Source organism: Theobroma cacao, chromosome 2, assembly GCF_053813885.1.
Source record: "Theobroma cacao isolate CCN51 chromosome 2, ASM5381388v1, whole genome shotgun sequence".
Taxonomy (NCBI): domain Eukaryota; kingdom Viridiplantae; phylum Streptophyta; class Magnoliopsida; order Malvales; family Malvaceae; genus Theobroma; species Theobroma cacao.
The window spans coordinates 6902204-6918681 of NC_142640.1; the positions used below are offsets into that span (position 1 = coordinate 6902204).

The window sequence follows — 16478 nt, forward strand, 5'->3', positions numbered from 1 at the left end:
ATTCCGAATTAGTTACTCCCAAAAAAATTAAAGTAGGAAAAAGTAGTGAAGTTCCTCTTGTCTTTGAAAACTAAGAAAATGAAATTATTAGAGAACGAGGAGAAGATCGTTTTTGAGAAAAAGTTCGTTCTCGATAGGTTGACGAACAGCCCTCTGAGCCTTTTGGATATGATTGGAATCGTCTATACTCAGAAGCACATCCTCATAGAAGAAGTGGTATTCCGAGACAATTTATTCTGAAGTTCAGGTTTGAACGTGGTGAGTTTCCCTTTTCTACTACTAAGTTAGGCTCCAATTCTCAATTTGTTCATGGTTGGGATGAGTGGGTAACTAAAGTGTTGAAGAATCCTTCTTATGTTAAACTTCTCTCTTCTACAAGGATATTCGATGCTATACGAGTCATTTCCAAACTTAATATTCGTAGAGAAAAAGGATGGATGTATGGCGTGCTGTTCTTGCAAGGTAGAGTATTTTTTCTCATACTATGATTACAGCATGGGGAATTTACCTTCACTTTGGAAGATGTATGTGTTCTCTTGGAGCTTCCTTGTATAGGAAAGCATGATTGTCACTCTATTAAGCTTTCTGAAGAAAAGGTATGTACTTAAGACTTTTTCTTTTATCTACTTAAGACTCTAAGTAAAACTTAAAATGTTGCACGATTCTCCAATTGGATAGGGGTTTTTTTATAAAAAGTTCAATGTTAAGGGAATTGAAATTGGTTCTCCTGAGTACCCAAACCATAACCATGAGTTGGTGGCTTTAGCAATCTTTAGGTTGGCACGACACATACTCCCCAAGGTGTCCAGATGATGGTATCTCTCCAACAATTGTTCCTTTAGCAATAAAAATTGTTAAGGAAATACGTTTTCCTCTCGCTCCACTATATTTAGGATCACTATATAAGAGATTAAACTTGTTCCAACTCAAAACTATTGAGTCAGCTAGGCGTTACAAAGTTTTGACTTATATGGATGCTTCCTTCATTTAGATGTGCCTATGGGAAAGGTTTAGTACTTGCGCTCTTGTGCCTAATGCATATCCTTTTGCATCTTTTTCAGTGAATAATCTTTTATACAGGAACAACTATAGAGCTTAGGTATGGCATGATCGACTCCCGAGAGGTAATGTTCTTGAAGTGATGGATGTGACAAAAGAATTGAATCCCAGACCTTATGTGCAACCCATAAACGGATTTGGTGATCTTAGAATTTATTATGATTGCCACCCTCTATAGTCTGGAAGAATGAGTTCACAAGGTATTAACTTTTGTGTATGAGTTCACGATTCCCAATTGCCATCTATGATTGAGAGTTTCAGTTCAGGTGGAGATAGAAATATTCTTTCTGTTGAGGTATATTCTCCTTCTAGAGTGGCACGCCAATTTGGGTTTGACCAACCAACTCCGCTTGACTCTTCTTCAACTATCAATTTTTCTTATTGTGTTTCGTCATTCCTTATGGCAGGACTTCAACTCCATTTAGATAAACTTAAGAGTTGTACTATCCCAGCTTTTGATAGAGTTGGTATCCACACTTCTGGATGATTTGCTTATTGGAGGGAGTGTGTTGAAGAATGGAGATCTTTTATTGTGCCTTTGAATAATCCCAGAGCTTGTCTCTACACTCTTCCTATAAGTAACTTCGATGTATCCTTACGCTTAATTTCTCTCAAAAAGAAAAGAAATGTAAATGAAAAAGAAGATGATGCTCCTCACGCTCTTACTCATCAAACAAAACATGTGCATCGAAAAGTAAGTTCATCCTTTACTTCTTCTTTTACTTCTTTTTTTTTAATTCATTTCCTCATCATACTTTTTTTTTTTGGTAGAGAGAAACAACTGCGATAGTAGAACTTAACTCGGTTGAAGAGGAAGAGACTTTTAAAGCTAAAACTGAGGGAGAATCATGTGACTCTGAACGTAGTGATGAATTTGATGATGAGTTTGTTGATGTTGATGAAGTTGAAGTTGATGGTGAGCTAGCCCCTTTTGATGATTTCATTGATTTGGATGTTCTATTTCCTTCGCATATTCAGAGCTCCACTAATGTTGAAGTTGATGCTAGAGCTACTCCTGATGTTATCATCGATAATGTCGGAGCAACTCCTAATATTGAGGTTGTTCATGATGTTGGAGTTGTTACTAATGATGCTAGAGTTACTCCGATTAATTCTCGTGCTTCTTTTTCCTCAGTGCCAACACAAAAAGATGCCAGTGGTGTTTCTCCTTTGTAAAGAACGTAGACATCATTTGCTTAATGATAGAAGTGTTGTGTAGAGCTTTAGTCATTTCCCATGCTCCACTAATGAGTACTTCACCAAAGGAATTGCAACAGATGTTACAGGAGTTCGATGATGCTTGTAACTTTGGATTCAAGCTTGAGTGCCTCAGTGATTGTAGATCTAAAGTCAAGATTTTTCTCAACAAGTCTTCCTTGAAAAATGAGTTAGAAGACATTGCAGCGAAGATAGCTTTTCTGAAAAAATGTGAAGCTAAAATTCAAGAACAATTAGATGTATTTGCCAATAATAACTCTTCTCTATGGACTATGTAATTGACTAGTCTTTTGCTTTTCCTTTACTCTTTTTGAAAACTCATTTAAGTTAGTACTTCGCTATTGATATATCATATTTCTTTTTCTTTTGCAATAATAATAATGTTATACTCTTGTTGCGTATTTATTCACATTTCATATTATTGTATGTGGCCAAAAAGGAATTCTCAACTTTACCTCAAGGAGATTAACTCTAAGTTGAAGGAAATTAATTCAATCCTTAAAATAACTAAGCATAAAAGCTGCGGCCAATTTGTGAGTAATAAGCTAGGGCCAAGAAATGAGCGTTAAAGCTAGCGGCTAATAGCATAACATCATTACAGCCAAATTATGAGCGATAAAGCTAGTGGCTGGAATATGAGTAATAAATTATGGTCAAAGAATAAGCAATAAAGCTTACGACCAATAGAAAATATCATTGCAGCCAAAATATGAGCGGTAAAGCTTGCAGCAAAAGTAAAAGGGATGAACTATGGTCAAAGAATGAGCAATAAAGCTAGCGACCAATAGTATAATATAATTACAATCAAAATATAAAAGATAAAGCTAGCTGCTGAATATGAATTTTTTTTTAATGTTAAATTGCAATTCATAAAGCAATGAAGAGTCAAAGTCATAGAAATATCATACATGAGAAGGAAACGGGTTGTTTTGGACCTTGTTGTTCTCAATCAATAACTTTTCTGCTTGCATTTTCTTTTGGAATATTTCTTTCTAAAAAGGATCTCTTCTTTCTCTACTTTTTCCTTCAATTGCATTCACTGTTAGAATATTATTTTATTGAAGCTAGTAGCTTCATTTTGTCTGAGAACTGTATTATTGGTTCTTCGTGCCGCTTCCACCAAGATAATAAAAGTTGGAAGTGGTAAATTCTCTAAGTGTAGCCTATATTCATTGAACATTCTTTGAATGCAAACTGTCACCAACTCCTTCTCATCATGAGACTCTTGTATATCCAACACCCTTTCTTTAAAGTGTTGGATGTATTCCATGAGGTTTTCTTTGGACTTTTGATATTCTCCACCCCAAATCAAAGAGATTATCTTTCTCTTGAGTAGAAAAGAATAACTTCTCCTCGAACATCCACATTAATTGTCTTTTCTCTATTTCCTTCATTCACATTTGTGTTTATAATTAGGGGAATGGATCCATTTGATGCATTCTCATCACTGTTAAGGTGTACTAGTTAAGCTTGAAAAAATGGTGGGAATGAAGGATGCAAGCTGAGATATAATCTTCATTGCTTATTGTTATCCTCCAACATTTGCATTCTTTCTCAAAAAGCTTCAATCATTTTCATTAGCTCTTAGATGTAGGTGGAAATAAGTGCATCTTGATTACTAGAGGAACTGTCCATCTCTTCTAGTAACGTTAAGTTTTTCTAGTAAGCTTTTACTTAATGCAATCACTCATCCCCAGTGGAGTCACCAAAATGTAAAAGGCGTTCTTGTGATAGGGAGAAGAAGCATTACAAACAAGTAAAAGGATGTGCCGAAGGCGGCAGAGAGGAATATTGAAGCAATTCTTGAAGTATTGAGTGTTGTGGCATGTGGAAGACAATAAAAAGAGAATTAGAGAGAATTTAGAGAGCGAAGCTCTCAAGTTGAGAATGTGTTAGCTCGGAAGGGGAGAGAAGAGTCCCTCTAAATGAATTGTGAGGCTCTATATATAGTGCTAAAAGTGATGGCTACTCAAGAATAAGCTTTAATGCACCTAATAAATGATATTATTATGAAGAACATTAATGTGAGTAATCGTAACTGTAATTGGATGTAATAAGACTTGTTCTTAAGTAAAAAGTAATAGAAAATAGGTGTATAAAAATAGGTACAAGAGAAGAAGTTGTACGAGAATAGGTACAAGAGAATAAGATGCACGAGAATAGGTACAAGAGAATAAAGTAGGAGGGTGAAACACTTGTACTTTAGAAAAAGGTTAAGAGGAAGACCTTTTAACTACCTTCATATCTAAGCCATAAAGCCAAACTCTCTAGAGCATCCCAAAATGAAAGTAACTCATGAACCCTACCACTTATTCCAAGTTGCTTTCACTGCTATTCATGTAAAGTGGTTATTCTAATAATATTAGTAATTCCACATGAAGTAGTGCTCTACTTATTCTAGTTGTTCTGCTTTAAGTAGTGCTCTACTTGTTCTAGGTGTTCCTCATGAAGTAGCGTTTCACTTGTTCTAATTATTCTGCGTGAAGTAGCACTTCACTTGTTCTAATTGTTCTCTGTACAACATTATATTGTAACATAATTCTTTAGAGAATAGGTATTAACCAAAATAAAACGATTTTACAGAAACAAGTTAAGTAATTAGATGGTGTTAATTCGAAGGTGTTCCAAGCAAGATTTCCCATCAAGCGTGTTGCTTTTCTGAAGTGTGTACAGGTGGATTGCTCTCACTTTCCAACAACTTCATCAATTGGTGCTCCATGTTGCATGCCTATGGATATCTATGTAGGATATTAATGACACTTTGTTGACGAAAAAAGAAAAGGACAAATATAAGGAAAATTGGTGATGAGAACTTGAGAATGAGCCTCACTATGATCACTGGTGTTATCTAGAAATGAATTGGGGATTGGATTGAGGAAGACGCATTTCCCCTTGTGCCACACTTGAAGGCCCCCAATTTCATTTTCTATTAGAAGAGTCAAAAGACCAAGATCTGGATGAGGGGCAACCCTATTGCCAGTTTTGGTTGTGGACATAGTGGATTTGAAAGCCATTTCCCAAATTCAAGGTCGTGTCTGTATCTCTTTTGCTTATTGCTATATTCTAAAGCAATTTCATTATGTTCACAACATTGGTGGAAAAAAAGAAACTTGTATTAGATTTAGTCAAGGTTGCTTTTGTTGAGGCTTCAATATAGAAGGGCTGAATTATCACTACTCATATATGAATGCCAAGTTTTCTTCCTTGTTTTCCAATTTTCAGTTAACAATTCCTTAGAAAGTCCTTAGGGGCAGAGTCGACGTCAAAGAGGAACTCGTCAAAAGAAACCTTATGCACTCGGAGGCGGCCTTGTGCATGTTGTGCAATAATGGTATTGAATCGGTTAATCACCTCTTTTTTACTTGTTATGAATCGTGGAGATTATGGTGCTCATGGTGTGTTGAATGGGATATCATTACTTGCATGCCAAAAGATGCTGTGTTGTTCTTTAAGGCTTGGAACTCTCATCAGATTGATCTGCCAAGAAGAAAAGTGTGGAAAATGTCCTTTTTCACCATTATTTGGTCCATTTGGCTTTTCTGAAACGAAATGATCTTTGATGGGAAAATTTGGGATCCTATGAATGTGTTGGATATCATTAAATTGCGACTGGCATGTTGGGCCAAATCTAAATGGCCTGACCACAACACCTCCATCACAGATTTTATTTGTGTTCCTTCCTCTGCCTTTGCTCCCATCTCAAGGAAGCAAACTAAGTCCAAGGTTTCATGGGAGTGTCCGCCTATTAGTTGGTTCAAATTCAATACTGACAAAGCTGCTAGGGGCTGTCCAGGTCATCTTGGCATTGGGGGGGTGTTACAAGATGAAACAGGTGCTGTTAAGCTTACTTTTTCTAAAAAAGCTGGCTGGGGTGACGCCAACCTTGCAAAGGTCCTAGCAGTCAGAGAGGCCATGGTCTTGTTTGTTGCCTCTTCATGGGTGAACTCCAACAACATCATCATCGAATCTGACTCTAAAAATGTTGTGTCTTGGATATCCAATCCTAGTAAAGCCCTGTGGCGGCTATGGCAACTCATCCTCCAAATCCATTCACTTAAAAACAGAGTTGCAGGTGGATGGCTGATCAAGCATATTTCAAGGTCAGGTAATGAGACTGCTGATAGTCTTGCCAAATCAAGAGTTGACAGAACTCATGATCTTTTACGCCTTTACCCCTAATTGTTACAAGGGTTGCTTGAGTGTGATTCGGCTATGGAATGTCTCCTTTGCCTGTTGTTTTCTATTTCTATGCTCTTGATGAGGGTCCTTAATGGCTGAGAATTTATGCTGATCGTTTGTCTTTATGGTTAGACATGGACCACCTTAGGGAATGACTTAGACTAATTTGCAAGAGGAAGAAACATCCTCAACGGTCATGTTTCCTCTTCTTGCTTTTCCCTTGCTTTTTGTTCAAGGCTGTTTGTGGTCTCATGTCGTGTTTAATGTACATGTGCTTGTCAATCTCTTTATACAGATTATGTTCTGCTGGCCATTTTTTGCAACGCCAGCCTTTGAATCGAATCCTAGGCTTTCTTTGCCAGGTTCCTTCTTTTGTATATTTGGGTTAATCTCTTTTCATATGAATAAACCCTTTCTTAACTATAAAAAAAAAAAAAAAAACAATTCCATAGAAATGCGTTCTAATATTCCAATTCCTAGACTTCTAGGTATACTGCTACATTCTTTCCTCTAAAATTCATTTTCTAAACCTTGTATCAATCAAAGTCATGATGAAGCGACCTAGCTAGGATAATACCTGAAGGCAGCTGGCTTTAAAATTTAGGAGGCATAAAAGACCTTGAGAAGGTATGCCGAAGTGCTGCTGAAGGTACAAAACGCTTAAAAATGTAGCGAAAACAGAGATGGTTGCGGGATGAAGCTGTACAGGGGAGTTTTCTGCTCTCGCTATTGGTTGATTTATCTGATGAATTTCATGTCATGTGAATGAATTTGATATTTTGTACAGGGGTCTCTTTTGTTTTATGTTTGATATAGTGGATTGGCATTGGTTAAGGATGTGTTGCCTGTAAGGTGGGGGTGTAAATGTGGTTTTGTGGCAGGGATTCTGGTGCAGGTGATATGGAGGTTGTTTTGCCTCCTCATTAACAAAATTGATGAATGAAATTTAATGAATTGCTTCTTTTTAAAAAATAAAAATAAAAGACCTTGAGAAAATCCCTTCAGAACAAAACTTCATCCACTGAAACGCTCATCTTATGGGGTTCAATGATGTTAAAGTTCGTTTATCTAACATACAGTTCCATTGAATTTTTTTCCAAGAAAAGAAGGAATCTCTCATGGTTGGCCTTTCTCTTGGGGAGTTAACAGCAGATTCTGTGCAGTTGCCCCTACGTGGGGTTAGCGACACTTTCTAGCGCTCGCTCATCTCCATAACGCAACAAATGGATATGCAGTTGGAGATGCTCTAATTGTTGAAGGGGAAATTTTCTCTCATGCTGATGCAGTCTTGAGGGTTTTTCTTTTTTTTTTTTTCCTCTTTGTATATTTGAAGATCACCATAAATTGTTCAAACTTAGAGTTCAAATTAGTTTTAAATGCAAACAAAGAAGGTCTCTAGTTTTTATTCAACACTTGGAGAAGTTCTAAGCAGGAGTGGTTTTGTAACTTGGCTACCGAAAGGCTGTTACAAGCAATTGATGTCTCCACGGCTTTCATCGTGATGACTGAATGAATCTATAATCACACTTACTCTTCTTTGAGAGCTCCTTCATTTCCTTGACAATTTGGAAGATTCAGTTTCTCAGTTTTTTAAGATTGCCTTTGAGATAAACTTGAGATAGGAGATAATCATATCAGGACTCTGTACCTAGCGAACAACCAGTTATGTGGCCTTATTCACTTTTCCCAACATGCGGGAACTACAGTACACACTCCTTGTTATTTGTTTGATAGATGTATATAAGCATATCTAAGCACGAATTAGACCATGTTCTTCAAAAAGGGCATTATTTCCATCTTTCATTCGTGTCACTGATAGAAATTCATAGTAAAGCATGAAATGGTAGACATATATCCTCAAGAATCCAACAATTTTCCACGAGGGAAGGCATAACTTGATCTAATTGCCCTCTAGGCCGAAGTCTCATTACCAGGGACAATCTTGAACTGAAACCTCTGAAAGATGTGGATTAAAAGACTGAAGCAGGAATGCCAAAGGCCCATTTGCATTAGCTCCCCTGGCAACAGATAAGATTGATGCTAAAACTGAGACATTTCTATTGCAGACCCAGACTAATTTGCCCCTCTACACGTCTATTCTCATGTAGCAAGGGCGGTAATTGGTGGAAAACAAAAAGATAAAATAATCATAAAGTCTCAAATGTTTTACTTACAATTGCACGTCTTCTATCGAAAACTGATGCTGCACAAAGCGTAAAAGCTATCCCTTCAGAACAGAATCCTCTTTTTGATGAATCTCATTTCTGTGTATTATTATACAAGTTTAGCATCATCTATATTTATCGAGGTTCTTTAAATCACAGTATTTTCTATTTTCAAAAGAGAAAGAAAAAAGAAGTTATAGAAAACCCTCAGCTTGTTGAGGAGTTCCCATGACATCTCAGTTTCAGATACCTCAACTGAAAGTAGATGCACACAGCAAAGATCAAAAGCTTCTCAAAGGAGGATTTTTGTTGCGGTTGTTGTTGCATATTGGCAAGGAGAATTTCCCATTGCAAGAAAATGACCTCTTCATGAAAATTGGCCTACTCTGCAAAGACCTACCTATAGAAGAATGACACATCAGCCTTAGCAAACCTTGATTTCCTGCAGTTCTCCTTGTAACAATTCTCACGCTCGATTCTTTCCCTTTGGCCAATTCATTATCTGAATTCCCACTAGATCCCTCTGGAAAACCATTAGCAATAGCGTGGCTGATTTGGGAAGCTGCCAGGGAATCCAATGAAACTGATCTTCTCATAGGTTGTATCCCATCCTCTACTCCCGAACTTTCACCTGTCTTTCGTTCATTTTCAACAGCTAATTCTTCTTCCTGCTCTGGTCTAACCCTTAGTTCCCTTGTTCCACCTTCAGTTTCTCTCTCATGTTGTTCTCCATCATCTTCCATAATTATCACTTGGGTTTCCTCAGTTACTGCTGAATCTTCAGTATTTACCTCAGACGATGAAGGTCCTCTATTAACCGTGTTGAAGACAATAGGTGCCCGGCACATCGGACAATTGGTATGCGATCTTAGCCATGTATCAATACAAGGGATGTGAAAAGCATGACTACACTTTGGTAACAGCCTGAGAGTCTCATCTTCTTCAAACTCGTTCAAGCAAACAGAGCACTCTGTTCCTTCAACAAGACCCTCACCTCTCTTATACTTACAAACCGTGATGGAATTAATGATAGATGGTTGCAGCCCTACGGTATTGATGTACCAGAAGGGATGGTCAATGATTGGACCATGATCTTCATCAAGGAATTCATCACGGGTTTCAGTTGTTTGGGGCTGTGATCTCCTCCTAGCATTCGACCGGCCTCTCGAGCACCTGACATAGTAAATATAATAGCAAAGAACTAGAAAAGCAGCGGCAAGAACTGTGAAAGTTATGATCAACAACTTGTTGGGGGTCTTCGTATCAGAAGCGGGGTCAGAAACAGGGACTGGAGGAGGGTATCGGTCTTTGTAACAGGCAAGGGGACATAAGTTATAGCATGATGTATAACATCGGGAACAATCCTCACAGTAATCTGGTGAGGTTTCATCGGTTGAATCAGACATCAACTTTCTATGTCGAAAACCCATTTAAGGGAGCAAAGATCAAACATCCAAACAAAAGCAAAGAAGAGAAACGATGGCAGGAAGCAGAAGGAAAGAAATCAGAGGAGAGAGGAAGAGGGTACCTTGTTGGTGAATGAGAAAGAGGAGAAAACTAGGGGAGGGGTTGGTGACGTCGCACAACTGCTTTAGTTCATGGAAGGAAAAGTTTGAATAAAAGATAATGACGAATAGAATATGACTGTTTGTTTGTTTGTTTGTTTGTTTGATGTTTCCTGCTGTTGTTTCTGACTTTTCTTGTATTTTGGTTGTCATGGCGGCTGGACTAGTAGTGGCAAGTTTGAGTTAAGAACATGGAGCCCAGCCCAAGCGTGATCATGGCTAATAAATAAACATACAGAGAAGCAAAACTTTATGCCAAACAACTAAACATTGGCTGCCCTCTTTCCATTTCTTTTGTTACTCTCTAGTAAGAGAGGCATCCTCTCCTAGGAGAAGCTGATGATGGGATTTATCATTGATTGTTTTGTGGTTGAATTGTTTATAAGTCCAATGTCCTTTATCCTATTTTTTTATTATTATTACTCTAATTAATCCATTTTATAACATAATAGAAAAGTGTAAATCATTTCTCAATATTAGTGTATCATACAAATAAATTCAATTTAGGGTTTCTCATATAATATCAATCATAAGGAGTTCATTGCTTAAGCCTTTTGACATTTTTCTTTGGCACCAATACTAATTTCTTAACAAACAATTGTTACCTCAATGATGCACCTATTTTGTCCTCATAAATGCAATTGCCTTATCTTATTGTTATAAACGTCAATATGCCAATTTATCATAAATATGATGAAAAGAAATCTGGTGAAACTCATACTATATGTCTGAAGTCTAAACAAAAGACAAAGCACATTCTCATTTGGATTCTATATATGTCTTGTCATCCTTTTCGTAAGTCCTTGGTTTTATGTCGAGCATCAGCATTGCCCCCATGGCAAGCACCACCCAGGAAATTTCCTTGGTTCTTTTTCACATTCATATAAGCAACAAATCTCATTGTTAAGAAAATAGTCAAAAGAGGATTATATTTCTTCTTTAAATACGTAACGTTATGAGAAAGGAGTAAGTCTAGTCAACAAAACGAGTTCCACCCCAATCTTATGGATTTGATATTCTATTATGCTACCAAAAAAAATTAAAAATACAAGTTGAAAACAACCATAGGCTTGAACAACTCATGCAACCATAAATTCTCCCACACCTTAGATTTTATAATGAATATAAAACATACATTTTAGACAAGTGGGCATTCATTTTTTTTTCTTCGGTGGGGACGAGAGGAAGGAAATCAATTAGCTTTCTTCCATTTCACAAAATGCATTTCACTTAATTAATTAAAGGCCTACTTTGATTAGTTACAATTATGTTTAGTCAACTATCTTAACAGTATTAATTTTAATAAAAGAAAATCGGAATTAAAGATTACCGTGGCATTGTCAGTGGTACTATACTGGCCCTATTCTCATCGCAAGCCGCAATTGTTTACCTATCAAGATATCCAACTTGCTTTTGATTCTTTCATCTTGGCAAATTGCATCGCTTATGATATTGACATCCAACTGTTTGCAGCTCGACAACAAGAGGCTTTAACGTAAGCTTGACCTGTAGATGGAAATTTAAATTAGACACGGGAAAAAGAGAGGCACGTTGGACATTTGTATGGCCAAGTGAATCAGTAATCGAAAACAAAATTTATATGTATGCGGTATGACTTTTACTATGATTCAGCTTCAACTATTTGTTCCTAATTTGATCTGCCTGGTGGATTGTACTATACATGTATATATGAAGCTAGTAAAAAAAGAAACGAATCATTCTTAAAATAAGATTCAAAGTTGCTATTTGAGTGAAGAAACATATATATATATATATATATATATATATATATATATATATATATATGACAGAAAAAGTTTATAGAGTAATAGATTCTCAAACTTTGGTTTGATTTGATCCCATTTTTCAACTTGATCATAAAATGAATGCCCTTTCCACACTCAAATACGAGAATAGATGCAGGAACAAATGAAAGCTAATGTCTTGGGCAAGACGCAAAGGTGTAAGGCCTCAAAGGTAATGTGTAATAAATATATGAAATGCATGGCTTGGAAATTAAGTTATGTTGGCACTTTTTGAATAAAAAGTATTAAGGAGTAGGTCAATACTTCGATGCTTGTGAATTTGGTGAGGTAATTGGAAGCAAAAACGAGTATCTTTTTGTTTTATCGATCAAAACAGTACTATATCCTTTGAGGTCGTTATAGCCTACCAGTATATTTCTTATCTATAAATTAATAGTATATCCTTCATGGCTAAGTCTTGCTGCTGCACTATATTTCTCATCTACCGTGGCACTTTGGTTAAATCCCAAAACTAAGATGTGAATGGGGGGACAAAAAACAGATTCTTGACTTCGCTAATGCCCCGAAACCATTGGTGCCTTTTCATTTGGGTTTCTTTAAATAATTGCTCTAATTATGATAATAAAGAGAACAATCAATTGCTATTGCTCATTATTCTAACTAACAATTTATTTCTTCCTTGGTTATAAATTTTTCAAATCAACAACTGATTACCCCTTACTTACTGTAGTCTTTCATAATTATTTTTGAAAATTTGTGGAGATTATTCCTTCTACAACTAATTTTTTATTTGATTAGCGTAATCTTTTTTAATTGTTTTCATTGAGATTTTGGAGAAACTTAACAATAATTTCCAATAGGGTTGTTTCTTCAACAATTTCAATTTGGTCGTCAGTCAAATCAAAATACTCACGAGTTTGTGTAATACGTACCAATTCTTTGAGGATGTTTTGCTTATAAAACTTAGGATGTTCCCATTTTTCCTAGTAATTATTAAGTTATTACCAACACAATTTGATTATAAATATTAAAAAATTGTTACTTTTTCAATACCAGTATCTTTAATTATTCATTAACAAAGTAACAAACTGTTATCAGATACCTCTTTTAACTAATAGCATATAAATATTTTTATTCATGTAACAGGAATAGGATCTCCTTGATGGCGGAGGTCTTGCTCTTGCAGGTGAGTTACTGCTATTAAACTATACATTGGCTGGTTTTGGAGTACCATTATCGCGGTGGCCAGGCCCAGGTGGAGGAGATGGTTTTGGACTACCAACACCGCTGTGGCCAGGTCCAGATGGACGAATAGGTGCCTGAGGCAAAATCCCAAAGTTCAGTTCCGTTGGGTAAGGTCGGGCATCGATTGCTGAAATGACAGGGCCCAACACTAGTACAAGCAGACAGCTCAACAAAACTGAAGTCTCAATTGCCAGCCTCGTTCTTCTCAATGCTTCTATTTCTGTCTCGGATTTTTTATGATCTATGATTCTTGTGGTTGTGGTGTTCTTTCTTGCTGGTGTCAATTTAATCTCAAATTTGACAAGTACTTGAACTGAGTATCTCAAGCCTGATATGTTGCTTCTTCTAAGTTGATTAATATGGCAGTAAAAATTTATGTTATATTTGCAACCCACAGAAGGAGTTTCAAATCTACTGTCAGAATATAAGCAAACCAAAAGTAAAAAAAAAAAAAAACAGCAAACATATAGACTTCAGTTCGGATCAAACTATTGCCTATTGGTGCCCTTTGATTTGGGTTCTGTTTTTCAACACTTTCAGCTTGACTAATGAGGCCATAGCCCATTGGTACCAAGGATAGCTTGAGTTGTTGAAGCAAACCATCAAATTGCAATTTAATCTAAAAATTACTGTTTACATTTGTGATAAGTTATAGCCGTTGGAAGAATGCCTCATTATCCCACTCAAAGATTCATAATAATCATGGACTATAACTCATCTTTTTTCTTTTTTTTATTGATTGATAACTCATGTTAGTGGAAACTTTTTTAATATAATTACTAAATTAGGAAAAATTAATCAAAATTAATTAATGTCAGTTGCAAAACTGTTTTTAGTTTCAACGCTTGGAAGAAATAAGGTGCTTAAAACTGAAGGTCCTTAAAACCTTGTCTCCATCAACTGTCTGATGGGGGTTTCTTAGAGACCAGGGATCTTTAACTCCCATTTCTCCTATCCTTCCCATTTAAATTAAAAATGTTTAATGGCAAAAGCATTGCTGTTGCAAGTAAAAATGCAGGTTCACATCCAAACACGAAAGTTGATAAAGCCATCGAATCCAACTCCACATCACCTCAGAGACTTGAAGTTATCATGCTTTGATCAGATTGCTCCTCCAACATACAGCTCCTTCGTTTACTTCTTTCCTGCTGATAATCGTATCAGCACTTCCACTTCCATCCAAGATGAAAGACTAGAAAAACTAGAAAATTCACTGTCAGAGGTACTAACCAGCTTTTACCCTCTAGCAGGTAGATACGTTGAAGATAGGCACGCCATTGATTGCAGCGACAAAGGCGCAGAATATTTAGAAGCTCAAGTGAATGCCAATCTAAATCAATTTATCCTGGAGGAGTTAGACGCTGAATTGCTGAACCATTTGGTTCCTTTTCCGAATGAGCTCATCTTTACTCCCACAATCCTGGCGGTTCAAATTAACGAATTTGCTTGTGGTGGTTTAGCTATTGGTCTGAGTCTTTCACACAAGTTTGCTGATGGATTTACACTATTCTCCTTCATGAACGAATGGGCTACTTCTAGCCGCTTAGGGGCAGATAGAGTAAAATGTTTAAGCTTTGAAAGCGGATCTGTTTTGCCTGCAACGTGTACAGCAACGCATAAAATTCCAGTCCCAGATGATAATTCAGAAAAGCTTATCACAAGGAGATTTATTTTCAGTGAAGCCGCTATATCTGCTCTCAAAGCTAAAGCCGTTGCCTTGGCTGGTGATTTAGGACTTAAAAGCCAGCAGCAGCCTTCCAGAGTGCAGCTGATGATTGCCCTCATATGGAAGGCTCGCATTGTTCTGGCTCAAGCAAAACACGGGTCATTAAGGAATTCATTACAAATCTTTCCTTTTAACTTTCGTGGGAAAACAGCCATACATATACCACTGAATGCTGCAGGGAACCTATTCAGGAATATCAATGTCCGATTTACAGCAAATGACAGGAAGCTGGACTTGCACCATTTGGCGAATCTAGTGGGAAATGAAATAAGGCATGCTGCCGAATCTTTTGCAAAAACAGAACGGGCTGAGGATTTGTTATTGTCTGCAACTAGTTCGTCGAGGGAGATCCATGAAGAACTAATCGAAGGGAATACAGATATTTGCATCCTTACTAGCCTGTGCAAATTTCCCTATTATGAAGCTGATTTTGGTTGGGGAAAGCCTGCTTGGATAGCAAGTGTGCATAAGCCGGTGGAAATGGTTCTGTTAATGGACACCAGGTGTAGTAGTGAAATTGAAGCATGGATAACCTTGGAACCAAGCGACATGCTTCAATTCCAGCAAGACCCTGATATTTTGGCCTATAGTTGCAAGCCTGCAGAATACTACTCAGTAAGTTAGGACTTTAACTTTCTCCAATGGTCCCAGCTGCAGTGCATTAAGTCAATCTATAGCACTTCAGTCAATAGAATTGCTAATTTTGTATTTTCCTTGATTTTATGATTTTTCTATTTGATAGTACCATGTTAACGAGACAACAGCAAGATATGATACGTAGGCCCAATCCATTTTTCTAGTCAAATGTCAAAAAGCTAAGCCCAACATTTGCAGCCTGTAGAGGACTAGATTAAAGCAATTATTTTTCTGAGCTAAACTTGGGTTATTGCCAGACCTTGTTATTGGTTGGCAACTATTTCCACCATTAGATTGCTGATACACCTTCTTTCTGTGTCTACTAAGGCTAAGTTTGTTAAAAAAAAATCATTTTACTTAATTAACATTTCTCTGTTAACTAAATTATTCAAATATTTTGTAATTTCCTAACCAAATTATATGCATTGTCTTATTTTTTTGTTGAAATGTATATGCATTATCTTCAAATTTGACAAGAACGGGTTTCTATGGAAAAATGAGCAAAAATTCAAGAGCTTGACAATTAAAATTCCAAAACTTTCCTAAAACGGATTAATTAATTGATTAGCAAAAAGAAACTACAATGATACTAATGGGTTTGACTATGGACGACATGTTCAAAATATGTAACGGAAAGAAAATTAAAACTTTATAACTAAACAATAAAAACTTACCTCCACCCATAGATCACCTTAGTGATATTTAACATATAAATGCACAAAATAAATTATTATTCAGAAAGTTACCTTACCAAGTAATTTCGTAATCACAATAACACTTCCTGAAGCAATCCCGCGAATATCATAAGGAGCAAAAACCCTAACTAATTAAGTGTTTGGCCTCTAATAGTAGTACACACAATTGCACTTGAAGCTTCAACAAAGAAGAGAGTTTTTAACTATATTTTGTGCTAGCAAAG

At 36.6% G+C, this 16478-nt stretch overlaps 2 protein-coding genes across 2 annotated transcripts; one reads left to right on the forward strand and one right to left on the reverse strand.

Annotated features, from left to right (window-relative positions):
* Positions 1-8490: 8490 nt before the first annotated feature.
* LOC18608241 (E3 ubiquitin-protein ligase Os04g0590900-like) lies at positions 8491-10377 on the reverse strand. Its single transcript, XM_088803813.1, has 2 exons — positions 8872-10377; positions 8491-8720 (listed from the first exon to the last, which is right to left on the reverse strand). The coding sequence occupies exon 1, from the start codon at positions 10049-10051 to the stop codon at positions 8903-8905; it is 1149 nt and encodes a 382-aa protein (XP_088659939.1). The 5' UTR covers positions 10052-10377; the 3' UTR covers positions 8491-8720; positions 8872-8902.
* A 3832-nt stretch (positions 10378-14209) lies between these two features.
* LOC18608242 (acetyl-CoA-benzylalcohol acetyltransferase-like) lies at positions 14210-15624 on the forward strand. The gene has a single exon (XM_018115226.2). The coding sequence runs from the start codon at positions 14210-14212 to the stop codon at positions 15545-15547; it is 1338 nt and encodes a 445-aa protein (XP_017970715.1). The 3' UTR covers positions 15548-15624.
* Positions 15625-16478: the final 854 nt, after the last annotated feature.